The 14,308-nt window shown below is 42.2% G+C and overlaps 1 protein-coding gene and 1 long non-coding RNA gene across 4 annotated transcripts in view; one reads left to right on the top strand and one right to left on the bottom strand.

Moving 5' to 3' along the window:
• Positions 1–2,035, bottom strand: part of LOC143695107 (uncharacterized) — a 39,402-nt gene extending 37,367 nt beyond the window's left edge. For both annotated transcript variants that reach the window (XR_013184029.1, XR_013184030.1), the window contains exon 1: positions 1,968–2,035. This is a non-coding gene — a long non-coding RNA (uncharacterized LOC143695107). The remainder of the gene's footprint in view (positions 1–1,967) is intronic.
• On the top strand, positions 1,501–13,699 carry AQP4 (aquaporin 4). Of its 2 annotated transcripts, none has more exons than XM_077185092.1 (5): positions 1,501–1,846; positions 6,027–6,441; positions 7,362–7,526; positions 7,881–7,961; positions 9,723–13,699. In XM_077185092.1, exons 1-5 carry the CDS (start codon positions 1,773–1,775, stop codon positions 9,999–10,001), a joined length of 1,014 nt encoding a protein of 337 aa, XP_077041207.1. In that variant the 5' UTR covers positions 1,501–1,772; the 3' UTR covers positions 10,002–13,699. The 2 variants fall into 2 exon arrangements, with proteins under 2 accessions (XP_077041207.1, XP_054498010.1); XM_054642035.2 differs by lacking the exon at positions 1,501–1,846 and adding an exon at positions 1,872–2,018.
• The last annotated feature ends 609 nt before the right edge of the window (positions 13,700–14,308 follow it).

Raw genomic sequence — 14,308 nt, 5'->3', positions numbered from 1 at the left:
GAGCAGAATCCACAAGGTGCCAAAGAACAAGTGAGTTTGTTTTTTTTTTTGAAATCACTGTAGCAGGTTGTGAAGGGCTTAGATTGAAAACCCAAAGACAGCAAATGAAAGAGCAGGGATGTGTAATGACTGTACACAACCACCCCCCCACCCAACCCTTGACTACGCTCAAGACATATGCAAATAAAGTGAAGTTTGAAAACAAAAAAAAGCAAGCATCAAGCCTGCAGCTTCTCTTTTGCCATCAAATTGTGAGTGTCTCTTGGCATCCTTTATGACATGGCTTTAGAGGAGGAGCAGGCAAATTGAGAGAAACACCCACATCTGTACATTATGATAGCCTGTGTTTGCCATAAACTGTGATTGGTAAGCATTTAACATATGGATATGACTTTTTTATTGCTGTATTTATAAATTTGTCTAGGGTGTCCTTAATTGATAGTGTTATACATAATATAAAAGCGAGTATAAACTCGCTTTTCACTGTTGTAAATTATTGTCTATAATCTCCTAGCAGAGGCTCAGGGAGGAGTTCCTGTCTGTGGTTTCCTGGAGCAGTTCTTCAGATCTGGCACTGTTTACTCATGGTTAGAAGGATTATCTGGTACAATGTGTTTTGTACAGGCTGGCTGGTCATGCCAAACTTTGATTTTTCTCTGTTGATGCATGGATGCATGGCTTTACCTGTAGTTTAAACTCATTTAACAATTGAACATATTCTTTAGAATGTATTCAGTATAACTTATGCACATACTCTTCTAGACTATGCAAAGGTCTAAATCAGATTTTCTATACAGTTTGTTCCATTCTCAACCATGTCTTCTTCAAGTGACAGTTTCTGTGCATTCTCTAATGAGATAGTTGTGCCTGGGGCGTAAGGTTTTTTCTTATTACATGAAGGGCTGTTTTTCATTGAATTGTTTTCATGCTTTAGAGGCACTGAGTAATGACCATGTGAATTTTCTCAACAGACAGCATCACAGTCTAATTTAAACACTATTTTCCAGTGGCCTCCATTTGGCATTTCATACTAGTCAAAACTTCATTCAATTTAGCAACTTCAACAAACAAAACACAATATAAGAACTATATAAAGCTATTAGAAAGCAACCAAAGGAGGGCTACAAGGAGGGTGAAGGGCCTAGAGGGAAAGCCATATGCAGAGTGGCTGGGGTCACTTGGCTTGTTCAGGCAGAAGAAAGGGACACTGAGGGGAGACCCATCACAGTCTAGAGGCAGTGAAAGGCAGGCACTGCTCGCTTCCCTGTGGTGACCAATGATAGGACCCGAGGGAACAGAATGAAGTTGTGTCAGGACATGTTAAGGTTGCACACTACAAAAAGATTCTTCACCAAGAGGGTGGTTTGGCAGTGGAACAGGCTCACCAGGGAAGTGGTCACAGCACCAGAGCTCAAGTGGTGTTCGGTCAATGCTCTCAGGCACATAATGGGATCCTTGGGGCTGTCTTTTGCAGAGCCTGGGTTTGGACTCGGTCCTAGTGGGTCCCTTCCAACTCAGGATATTCCATGATTCTATGATTTTGTAACCAGTAGAGTTCTAGTAAGGTACTAACAGGCATTTTAGATGGATAAAACTCCCTGGCTGCTGAGCTGCTAGGGCTATTTTCCCTTCAATACACTGAGCGGCAGAGAACAAACTGAGCAGCTTTCGAGTCCTTCCCCATTGCCGGGCGGCCCCGCGCCGCAGGAGCACAGCACTCTCGTTTCTCTTTGCCCGGCAGCCCGACGCCCCTGCCGTGCTCTCAGCGGCACATGACCGCAGCCGGCCCGCAGCCGCTGCCCCGCCGCCCGTTCCTCGAGTGCCGCCCGCCCGCCCGCCGCACCAGGTAGGGAGCGGAGCGCCGCACGCTCGGGAGCGTCCCGCCCCGCCCCAGCCCCGGCCCCGGCCCCGGCCCCAGCCCCGGTCCCAGCCCCGGCCCCAGCCCCCGCCCCGGCCCCGCCGCTCACCCGCGCCCGCCGGGGAGGCATGAGCGACGGAGCGGCCGCTCCGCGCCGCGGGTGAGTGCGCGGCCCTGCGCGGGGGAGGGAGGGCAGGCGGGAGACAGGAGACAGGCAGGGGACAGGCAGGCGGGAGAGGACAGCCCCCCCAAAACCAAAGATGAGTTTATGGAAAGCTTCGGCGAGAGGGGTGCGCGGTTTCGGGATGGGACTGTCCGGAGCCAGGTGCGGGGCTCCGCGCTGCTGCCTTTCTGGCTCCGCGCTGCTGCTTTTCTGGCTCCGCGCTGCTGCTTTTCTCGTCCTGCGTTTTGCACCGAGGGATGGCAGCCAGGCAGCAGCTCCCCCTTCCCGAAGGCACTATCGGAGCCTGTCGGTCGCTCTGGAGTTTTAACATCAGAGGTGCGAAGGGTGCAGAGAGAAGCAAACTCACAATCTCTTTCCACATGTTAAAACTCCGTTGTCTAGTTGCGGTCCTGCAACAGAGAGTCGTGTGTGGAGAAAGCCCAGGTACCGCACAAAGTTGCGGGGTTCCCAAGACTCCCCACCTGCTGTGGATACCCATGCCAATCGCTCATTTAACAGCTTTTTGGAAAATGAGGCAGAATGATTACAAGCAAGCCCTGCGACCGTGCACTGGTTTTGCAAGAGTGGCGTGTCGCCCTCGTCCCTCCAAGCTGGCCGGCAGGTGCCCGATGTCCATTTGAGCTCCAGCCGGCCGTGCGAGCTCAGGTCGGGCAGCGTGGGAGTTTGCTGCGGAGATGCCGCTGTAAATAACCGCTGCACACACAGAACTCGTGTGTGACAGCAGGGTCATGTGGAGTGGCTGGCCACAAGCCTGCGTCCAGCATGTGTGCTCTGCTCCTTGAAATTATATTAGTTACAAAACGAAGAATTTTTAAAATACTGTTTGACTTTTCGTACCGAAACCTTTGTTATGATTTACACTGTTATGGTTTTGAAGCCATAATCATGCCTGAAGCCCTGCTGGCAACGTGATCTGCAAAACCCACCTTGTGTCCTATCAGACACAATTTACTGTGTAATCTTGTAGCCCAGACCAGAGAATTTCCCGTGTGCCCACCTGTGAAACTAATGTGTGACCATCACATTAAAGTGGTTTTCTGTTGTATTTTGAATTTATCTAAGGAAAACGTGAACAACTACTCAAAAAAAAGAAACCTGTTTTGCAACTTTGATGGCAAATCTTAGCTGCTGAGAGGTCCCATTTCAGTTTCAGACCTGTCACAGCCATCACTCTGACTCATCTCCAGCCTTTAAATTTAACTGCATGCTGAACAAATAGTGGATGTTCAAGATGGTTTTGATATCTAAGTTGCTGATTCCCTTTGAATTTAAGTGAAAACCTGGGCTCAGGGCTTAAACACAGTATTAAGCTTTTACTAACATTTATAGAGGGTTTTGCTGTAGGGAGGAAAGGTGAAGGCTTTTAAAAGAAAATTTGGCCCTGACAACTGAGCATTTTGCTTAATGTTGAAATCATGGAAGAACAGACTGCTTCAAAAAAGGATTTTTATGGATTAAAAATAGATGTTTATATCATTAACTGTAACTATGGCTGACAGAGTTCTATGTAGCATGATGTTCTGGAAAAACAAAAACTTACGTTGATGAGCCAGCTTTTGTGTTTGAAGCATTTGGCTTGCATGCAGCATTTCTGCATTTTCAGGGCTGCAGATAATATTGACTGAATTGACTGCACGTGCTCTCAGCTGGAGAAACAATATGAGATCTGCCTTTCATAAGGGGCAGCCTCCTTCTAGTCAGGCCCACCAGCAGTCCAGTAGAAGGTGTGATCTTCCACATGCACACACACTCATTCCTAAGGTGATTTTCCAAGATGTTCCACAACTAGTGAGAAGCCAACTGCATGATCTTATGACAAATACAAACACCTTTTTCTGCCCCTTTCTGGGATGAAGGTGAGTAATTAATTTGCTGATTTTGCTGTTCTCTGAGTACAGAAAGAGACAGTCAGGCACATTTGAACAAAGACATCAGGACTCACCATGCTCCATAAACCTACATTCCCCCCATAGTGCCCTTGGTGGCTGGAAATTTTTCAAAATTCTTGAATATGACACGAGAGCTTGCACCAGGGGAATGCAGGGTACTTCCCAGCTGAGCTGAGGGATAAAAGAGTATCTGAGTGCTGCTTCCCTTGTCTGTGCACCCAGGTCCCAGGTTTCTCTTCCATGGGCTTCAATGTATGTGTCATCCCTATGTTCACCTAGAACATGCCCAGGGAACTGGGAAAATGAGCTTTTCTCAATATGGATACAGCACTTATATCTTACTCAGGTCACTAAGATAAATGATTAGTGAGGAAGCAGTAAGAGAATCAGAGGTAAGCCTTTAAGTTTCAGTGTGAATCTGAGCATAGAGTTCAAAGGTAAGAACATCAAATACCTGTGAGCTTCAGCTTTGAGGGAGGCAATGATTTTGGGCTCCTTTTGTACAAAAAGTCTAGTCTAGATGGTTGGCCATTAACTGACTGTTAATATGAGATCTTACAAAAACATCTTTCCATTCATCTTGAGTTTGACCTAAAATCAGAAGATTGGGGGTATTACTTTATTCTCTTTTGAGGTTCTGGCTTCACTTCTCTAGAAGAATTTGTCTCATTCAAGTGTCTCAGATTCCTTCATAAGCACTTTACAAGGGCCATTTTTAGGAGAGAAAGTAATTGTTTTCATCTGAGAATGTAGAGAACTGAGATAGAGCTCAAAAGGCCTATCCAAAATACAGAGTAAATTAGCATAGGAAATGAGTCAGGAAAACAACTTATTTGCTCCAGTCACAGCATTAAATTGCTTTTCCCTTACTCGCTGTAACTGTTAAGAAATTCATGGGCCATTCCTCTTGCAATGACTTGAGAAGGGCAGACATGCCTTTTATGCTTCTTTCTGATGTAACTGGTATTAAATATGCATTGTAGCTCAGTTACCGTAGATAACTGAGCATAAATTCATCCATCTTCCACTTGAAATTCTGTTCCCAAATGTAGCAGCTGAATATTCTTTCTTTTGTTTTCTACTTTTTGGATGGGTAGGATGTTTCTTGGTTTTGTTTTTAGAGAAGAATCATTTTAGCATTCCTTAGAAACTAATTAAAATGCTTCCCTTTTGGCTTATTCTCCTAATTTATTAATACTACAAATAACTTTTCTTTGGTGACCCACTTTCATAGGTATCTGAACATCTAGCAAAATTGTAACTCACCAGGAAGGCAGTATAGACTAATAAATAGCATCTCCAGACAGGAAGAAAAGCCAAGACACTTCTTTCTTTGCCATGCAGAGTTTTACACACCACACATGCAGAAAATATTGCTCTATTCCCCAGCTCAATTGGCGCCGTTAGCCCAAAAGAAAGCATTTTATTGATTATACGATTGATTTAAAGGTCAGAATGTAGGATTGCATCTATTCTCCTGTCTGAATTCAATTTCCACCCACTATCCACAGTGAAGAAACTGCTCTTTGCATAAATATAAATTGAAATACTGGTCTGTGTGAGTGTTCAAACAAATAAACTTTCTCTTCTAGCTCCCAGGGCAACTCCCCAACACTACACTGTCATCAAAACCACTAGGCTTCAACTAAGATGCTGCTTTTTATTGAATTATCTTACCTACTTTGTGAAAATTACAGATTCGCGTAGAAAAAGAGGATACTCACTGATTTAATGAACATGATGATCAACAGGCCACTGGAAGTGGTAGAGCTATACAGCCTCTAAATCAGAAGCTAGCTAGCAAAGAGTACACTTAATTTCATGGTCATTTCAAAATACACAGATGTTGCTTTTTGGGAGCTGAAACTATGGAGAGTTATCACAAGGAGTGATTAATTACCCTGTGCTCTGCAGACACTCCAACTCTGGGCATTTTTTAAGGGCAGTCTGCTGTAAGAGTGTAGTCTGTGGTTGTCCCAGACAAAAGATACTCAGTGTTACCACCTTCTCTCCAAAATAAGCTGAAGAGCAGCCCCTAACAGGAGAGCATAAGGTTTATTTGGTGACTTCTGATGAAGATTTGCTTCCTTTTCAGTAAGTGTGGACGTCTGTGTAAGTGTGAGAGAATTATGGTGGCGTTTAAAGGAGTCTGGACTCAGCCCTTCTGGAAAGCCGTTTCGGCGGAATTTTTGGCCATGCTCATTTTTGTCCTCCTCAGCCTCGGCTCCACGATCAACTGGGGTGGAGCAGAGAAGCCCCTGCCTGTGGACATGGTCCTTATATCCCTCTGCTTTGGACTCAGCATTGCCACCATGGTGCAGTGCTTTGGACACATCAGCGGAGGCCACATCAACCCTGCCGTGACCGTGGCCATGGTCTGCACGAGGAAGATCAGCCTCGCCAAGTCCGTCTTCTACATTGTTGCCCAGTGCCTGGGAGCCATCGTGGGCGCGGGCATCCTCTACCTTGTCACGCCGCCCAGCGTGGTGGGAGGCCTGGGAGTCACTGCGGTAATCACTCCTCCTCTGCCTCTTGAACTAGGCTAGCTCAGACCCTGAGAAAATAGAATCAGTGTCACGCAGAATGAGGAGAGCTCAGGTACAGATTTTTAACAGCTTGCTGGTTTATTTACCACATCCAGACAGGGCTTAAAGCTCTCCTTAGGACGGGTTTATGCAGTGTGATAGCTATAGCTGATCCTTTATAGAACCTCTCTTTCTTAGAACTTCCCCAAATCTGATGACAGCAGGTAATGTTAATTTACATACAAAATTTAAATAGTATATGCATGAAATGCCATTTTTAGATGGTCTGGGAAGGGGGGAAATTAATTCTATGCTATTATGATGGGGATTGAAAAAACATCAATTTAAAATGACATACTTTTGAAATAGATTGTGGCTTAGATTTCAGCTTTGTTCTAAACTAATAAGGAATGCCATCAGTTAGCCCTGTTGCAGGACTTATTAAAAATGCACTTGAGCTGCACACTGCTTAATTTTTAATTGAAATTTAAATTAATTAAGTCAGGGCTAATTAATGAATTTATAATTGAATAGTAAATTACAGTGCTCCCAAGAAAAAAAAATGGAGAAAGGGAAGTGCAGCATTTGCAAATCCCTATGTAAAAATAAACTATACTTCTGCAGTCTAACTTTGAAGTTCCAGTTGGATGTTACTGTTAAGCCTTCTGTTCTCAGTCCAGCAATGATTTTCCATGTTTCTCAAAATAAAAAAACATTTAAAAGTTAAAAAAAAAGGGAGAAGGGTGAAGAGGGGGGAATCTGTACCTCTAAAAGTTCATTGTTGTCTTTCACTTTGTACTATTTAGAAATACCATTCATTGAAGTACAATTTGTGCACGTGATGGTTTTTCTGATTTACAAAATCACCTTTTCTTCATTTCTGGTGTTTCTTTGCCTTCTTCCAGGTACACAGAGATCTTTCTGCTGGGCATGGACTCCTGGTGGAATTGATAATTACATTCCAGCTGGTTTTTACTATTTTTGCTAGCTGTGATTCAAAACGAAGTGATGTCACTGGTTCGGTAGCTTTAGCAATTGGATTTTCTGTTGCAATTGGACACTTATTTGCTGTAAGTTAATGGTTTCTCTTTAAAAAATAGATCCCTTTACCCTTTATGACTACTTCAGAAGTAAATGGAAACTTTTGTGACCTTTAGAGCAATTACAGCTATATAGCTGCTGTATTCTTTATGGACCCATGCCAAAGCCCTTTGGAGTCTCAGGAGTGTCCCCTTGGGTAGGGTGTTGCACCAGAACTTTTCTGGCTGTTCATGTGATGACTTTTTTTAACTTAGTGTAGACTCAGGGGAGTGATGATATCTGTTGTAAAGAGGAGGAGCTGTACAAAACCAGGGTGGTCCCATAGAAATAGAATCACTACCTTCCAGACTTAAATAACAGGCAACATTTTCTCTCTGCTTTAGATCAATTACACTGGTGCCAGCATGAACCCAGCTCGATCATTTGGACCTGCTGTCATTATGGGCAGATGGGAAAACCAATGGGTAACTCTCCTTTCATACTTCCTTTACCATAGTGACAAACAGTGGTCAGGATTTTTCATACATCATTTGCTCCCAGTACATCCCGTAGAGATCATCCCCAAGGAAGACAGGCACTGACCTGCCCCAGGCTTAGGCATCATCATGCTCCTCATCTAGGACTATAGTGCAGCATGCAGCATTTTTGGAATAGCATCTTACTATTTCAGGGGCCATTTTGTGGAGGTAGTAGCTGGGGTAGAAGAGAAATCATATGAAAAGATCAAAACAAAAATGAAAAAAGCAGCCTAAGGAGACTGAAAGAATTGAACTGCTGGAAAGAAAAATCCTCCAAGGCAGATTGCAAACCCCGCTGGTCCTGCTGGTGAGGAGCTATGGAAGTAATTCTGTCAGCTTCACATTTCACCTGGTTCTGCAGCAAACTGGGGCAGATGTATAAAATGAGAACAGGGACCCTCTGTGATCTGGTTCCTGGGGGAGAACCTGCCTCGGCAAATGCCTGCAGTGAGAGATGAAGAGGTTGCAGTCTGGTATTTGCAGACCAGGCCAGATGTTACCTGCTTCAGTTTGAAAGTGTCAGCTTAGCCAGGAGCAGTTGTGCAGGAAATAATGTTATAAGCAGGCTGTGAATGATGCAGTAAATGTCTATAGCATCCAACAATCCAACTTACAAAAAAACATTTCATATTTTATAAGGGAAAGATGGATCACAGCTCAGCCTCACCTAATTATAGAGAGGGAAATCACTTCTAGAGACACTTTCAGTGCTGACTGGAAGAGCTGCATATTACAGTGCATATAAGGATTTTCTTGATTTTTAAAGTATGAAGCCCACATTGCTCCCACTGCAGCTAAGAATAGAAATAGCATTGTCTTCAGGCCCTAAGGCTTCAATTCTGCAAACACGATACCATGTGTAACTTTGTTCCCAAGAGTTATCCTATTGAGGCAGATTTACCCAGTTATCAGTGGATGGCTTGTTCATATGAAAAACTGCTGTAGTTTTTCACAAGATTAATTATCCATACTCTGAGGAAGCCTGTAATTTATAACTAAAGCTATAAACAATAAACAAATGCACCATGGAGAAACTTGAAGGAGAAGCTTAGTTACTGTCCTGGCCACTTGAAAAGACAGCTTTTTCTCTTCCTCCAGAGCAGTGACATTGGCATACCATTGACAGGAGCCTGTGGGCTTTGGCACCTACTAATGTTGCTGCACTGCTTCTTGTCATGATTAAATAGATAGGTACCTACAAAGTTGTGTTATGCCCATTGTATTTGCTTATTTAAATTAGATTATCAGACTGCCTGTTGTGGTTGACTGCTTGTTGAATTGTGTAGGATTAAATGCCAAATTTGAAATATTTTGGAAACATAAGTCTGAAATACCAAAGCAGAACTCTGTGTGTACACTAGGAAGGGCCTTTGTGTGTACACTAGGAAGGGCTTTTTTTCCTTGAAAGTTCATTGTCATCTTGGTTCAAAATGCAGGAAGAAAATCACTTTTCTACAGAGATGTTTCCTTTGTGTATCTTCTTGCAAAGAGTCCATATTTGTGGTCTATAGCTGGCAGTGAGTATTGAAAAGTTTAGAAGAGGCTTCCTGTAAAGAAGATAGATCAATAAAACGTAACTTCCTGATAGATCAATAAAACTTGACAAAATTATTTCACTTCAAATAAGCGGGCCTGCTTGTCAGCCTTCTTATCACTGTTAATTTAAAAGCTGAATGCCTGGGATTTTTCCCACCCCTTTTTTTGCAGGTGTACTGGGTGGGGCCGATAATCGGAGCCGTCCTTGCCGGTGCTCTGTACGAGTACGTCTATTGCCCAGACGTTGAGCTCAAGCGCCGCTTCAAGGACGTCTTTGGCAAGGCCACCCAGCCCTCCAAGGGCAAGTACATCGAGGTGGACGACAACAGGAGCCACGTAGAGACCGATGACCTGATCCTGAAGCCTGGCATAGTTCATGTGATTGATATCGACCGGGGTGAGGACAAGAAGGGAAGAGACCCATCCAGCGAGGTGTTGTCTTCCGTATGACTAGCAAGAAGCACTGAAAGCAGAGAGCGGCCTGCTAGCACGTCCACAGATATCCTTCCACCCATTAAAGAAACAGATCTCCTCTAGACTGAGCACCTTCCACTTCTTGAAAGGTATGGTGTGGGCACATGCACAGAGTGGTGTCACCAAACCATACTCCTGCTCGGTTGGAAGATCAGGACTTAGCTATAATTAGGATTTCCCATCTATTATTCCAAACTTAGACTTGTTCCTAGTACCTTCCTTTCCTTCTTTCTGGAGCAACCCCAAAGTCAAAAAAAAAAAAAAGAGATGAAAGCATCCTCCTTTAATAAAGCAGTCAATAATGAGATAGAGATGTGTAACATCCAGATTGACAGTTAAGACGTACCAGGAAATGCCTATAGACATGAAGACCTACTTATCAGATTGTTCTTCTGACACTTAATTGGCTGTTGTCAGCACCGATTATAGCATCTTACCCATTAAGCCTTCTCTGCGAGGTTCAGAGACAGCACCAGCACTATTTAAGAGTTTTATCCACAGTCAAGTAAAGGAGTATTGTTTCCACTCATGTACATCACTATTGCCTTGCAGACTACCTCTGAAAAAAATGATATTTTAACAGGCTTTTAAGAAAAAATTCTATCAACCCATCAAATTTCACTCATCTGATTCACTGTATAAATACATTACCTTCATCCCCAAGAGTAAATATGCTGAAATGGAATGTTGAAGTGTAGGGTAATAAGGCTGCAAAGCAGCTGATTGTACTTCATGCTCCCTCTTGTCATTGTCTATCTGGTGAAACATTCTCCTGAGGTTTTACTATTGACCATTCAGTGTTAGCAGACTCTCAAGGTCATGCAAAGAGTATAAAGGCTTTCCTGTTACTTAATAACTTAAATAAGAGATATCAGAAGAAAAGAAGGCATATCTGTTTTCAGTGCACTTGTTTGAATACACATTTCTGTGCTAATTTATGTAAACTAAAGGTTTAAATTACTTACCTATTTTCTTACGAGATGGTTGGAGATAGTGTTTTTTTAATTTATTAGTAATGTAGAGGGGTTTTAACTTTTAACTGTATTGAGACACTGATTGGGAAATATTTTTTTATAACAGATGATAAAAAGATGACTCCTTCTGGCTTTTTGTTGTAACTGATGCCTAACTATTTGAACAGGTTCCCTGCTTGTTCCTGTGTTCATATAGTCATAAACTACACCTCTGGCAAAGGTTTCTTTATCTGTTGTTAGAAAAAGGTTCAAGTGCTTGCAGGGTGTTTTAGGGGCAAAAGGACATGAAATATGTTTGGTAAACAGTCTTTCCCCTATAGAGGTTTTTGCCAGACAAAATCACCCCAGCAGAACATTTCTGTAAAGCTTTTGCTGACTTACTGCTTTTGTTTCTGATCAGTGGCTTTGAGTTTTACAATATGCAGCTGCAGAGCAGTCAGGAGCATGGTATTATTACCGTAATTATATAGTTTTTATTTTTAAATTGAAAACCTATCCCTGCTTATTTAGCAATAAGAGAGGAAAAAAAAGTATTAGTCCTGACTGTGGGCTGTATTAGCCTCATCTGTTCTTTGACATACTCTACATGCAATCTTTATTACAGGGAATTAGATGTTTCTAATGAGATAATAAACCACTACAACCCTCAAATCTGTGCACTATGATCCAAGGGCAATTCTAGTGTCCCAGCTTGCAGCCTTGTATAGTCCCAGCATGTCCTTTTTCAAGTTCCACATTTTTCTTGTCTTAATCCCTGTTAGTGTGGTGCAAGTTCCCTGCACTGAGCATGAGGTTCATGACTCCTTCATGCATTTCCAGTTCAGCGTGGCTGGGGACCTGCAATGGACAATGTCAAATTGCAGATAAGAGCTCCTTCCCACAGCAAGGACTAAGTGTCCCAAGGGAAGGGCAGCACAAGTGTGGTGTTAGACCTCTGCTCAGATGGATAACTACCATGATAAAGAAATTCAGTGAGAAAGATCAAAACTTGTTGGGGGATTTGTCTAGACAGTTAGTTGGGCTTTTTTTTTACATAGTTCCAATCTGTATTTGTTAAAGGGACATTTTGGTTAAACCTTTTGCATGGCTTAAAAAGGTAAAGAACAATACACATAAAATTGGTGGATTTTTAAGCAAAGGTTTGCATTTTTTGTACTTAAAGACACTCCTTAATTTGTGAATTTTGCATGGTACTGTGTTATTTAAATAAGAAGCTGTGATTTGCTTTATGCTTAAGGGTCCTTTACACAAATGGCTTGATGTGTGTTTTCCTCACCCATCCTGATTCTGCTGCTGAGGTGAGCATAATGTGAGCATAGCACCAGCCACCTCTGTTAGGAGGATCTTTTTCCTGTAGTAATGAACTGTGGCAAACACTCAGAACCAGCCCCAGAACCAGCAGAGCTCCTTATTGAGGATAAGATCCCGACACTTCTGAAAAGATCAGGGAAAATAAGGGATGCTATAATAGAGGACAGCAGGCAGTAAAGGTTGATGCCAGCCATTAGACATTAGCAGGTAAGCAATGTGTGGTAGGTCTGCTCTTGATCCCACAGATTAAAACTTGTGGAGGAGTTTGTCATTGACTACAGTGGAAGTGATCCCGAGCTTTTTTGGGGCGTGATGGCTTTGCACACTTCGCTGTGTTTTTTCTAAAATCCGAGGCTTTCAGCAATATGCTTAATTTTGGAAGAAGATGTATTCAACTTGAGGCTTATGACCCACCCTAAAGTAAATCCTTAGCAGTGGCTGTAATCACAGGTGGTTCTGCCCCACCACATTCATACAAGGGAACATCACTCTTCAGCATCTATTAGGACTTAGTTTAGCACAGGGATACGTGCTCCTCTAAGCTGTCTTGCAATGGTATCATCACTGTACAATAGTCATGCTTGGTTAAATAATAGACTAGCATGACCTTTTTATGGATTCAAGATACTTTTGCTTTATTCTTTTTAAACATGTACTTTGATACTGTTTGAGTGAGATTTGTGTTCTAAAGCTCTTCAGCTCTACACTGCAATTCATAACATACTTGATGTCCTCTTAAAACATTTCTTGGTTTTGGTGGGAAATGGTTTTATTATGATTGTGGATGGAAATCACAGGAAGACTGGCAGGTCTGTCATCATTTTGGGGCCCCAAAAAATAGGATGAGTCTCACTCCTCCATGATAGCACGATTGCTTCCAATGCTATATTTGCACTTTAACAAGCACCTTCAAATATTAAGTCACTGGGTTTCAGAAAAGAAAGCATGGAAGCCAAGGGTGATTCTGTTGAAGCACACAAATACCTTTTACGTTGTGTATACTCTGAGTAGTTCATCACCCAAATTCTAGATATTCTCAGGAAAAAAATAAAAAGGAAGAAACCCTGCAGCATTCAAGTTGTCATGATAACCCTTCTGTCCAAGTGTTCCACCTTTCAGTGGAAGTAGGAGTGAGATTCATCTTATGCTGTCTTTAGGTTTGTCACATGTATTTGCATATCAGCTTTTCAAAATGTGCTTTATTTCTGGTTATTAGTAAAAACCACAGTATGTGCTTAGAGAGCTCGATGGCCATCAACCTTTCTAGTGCTTGATGGCAGAGCAGCTGCCGCTGTGCTCTGAAACATCTTATCTGCTGGCTGTGTGACACATTCAGGATATTATACACCATCCAATATTTTTAATCTTATTAAAATATGTGAGAATTTACATTGTGAGTCTTTTTTTCCAAGGTGAGAGGTGAGAGCACCATGCACAATTTTTTGTATCTCAGTTCAGCCTGTGTGTATCTGAGTTTCTCAAGGACTTTCTGAATAGAAAATATGTAAATATAGACTGCAGTATTTGCTACCCACTTAAGTCATCCTGTTGCAGTCTGAAATTTAGGACAAATGAGGTAAGGAAAACTGTGTATATGGATTTTTCCACAAGACTGCTTATTGTTTAAGTGCTTAGTCACCATGATATCAGAACTAATGTAACAGAACTTAAAAATTCTATATGTAATATTTGGAATAATCTACTGAAAAATTCACTATAAAATAATACATGATTATCTGGTTCCCACATGTATTCTACTGTATCTCACACTACTGTTGAAAATAAACAAGTGTCAAAAAAAAAGGCATCTTGTGATCATTGGAAACATTGCATGATCCTAAAGCTCAAGACTGAAATATAAGGAAAAACCCCAAATCCAACCCAATGTATGCAACAGAGAATGAATGATTTCTTGTGGAAAAATATTCATCAGAGAAGAGAGCTGCTTGTGCAAATGTTTTAATAATTTTAAGGAAATGAGCTAAACCAATTATAGCA

The sequence above is a fragment of the Agelaius phoeniceus genome, chromosome 1 (genome assembly GCF_051311805.1).
Source record: "Agelaius phoeniceus isolate bAgePho1 chromosome 1, bAgePho1.hap1, whole genome shotgun sequence".
In the NCBI taxonomy this organism is placed as follows: Eukaryota; Metazoa; Chordata; class Aves; order Passeriformes; family Icteridae; genus Agelaius; species Agelaius phoeniceus.
The sequence above is the reverse complement of the archived record's forward strand: the minus strand, read 5'-3'. Positions and strand labels throughout refer to the sequence as shown.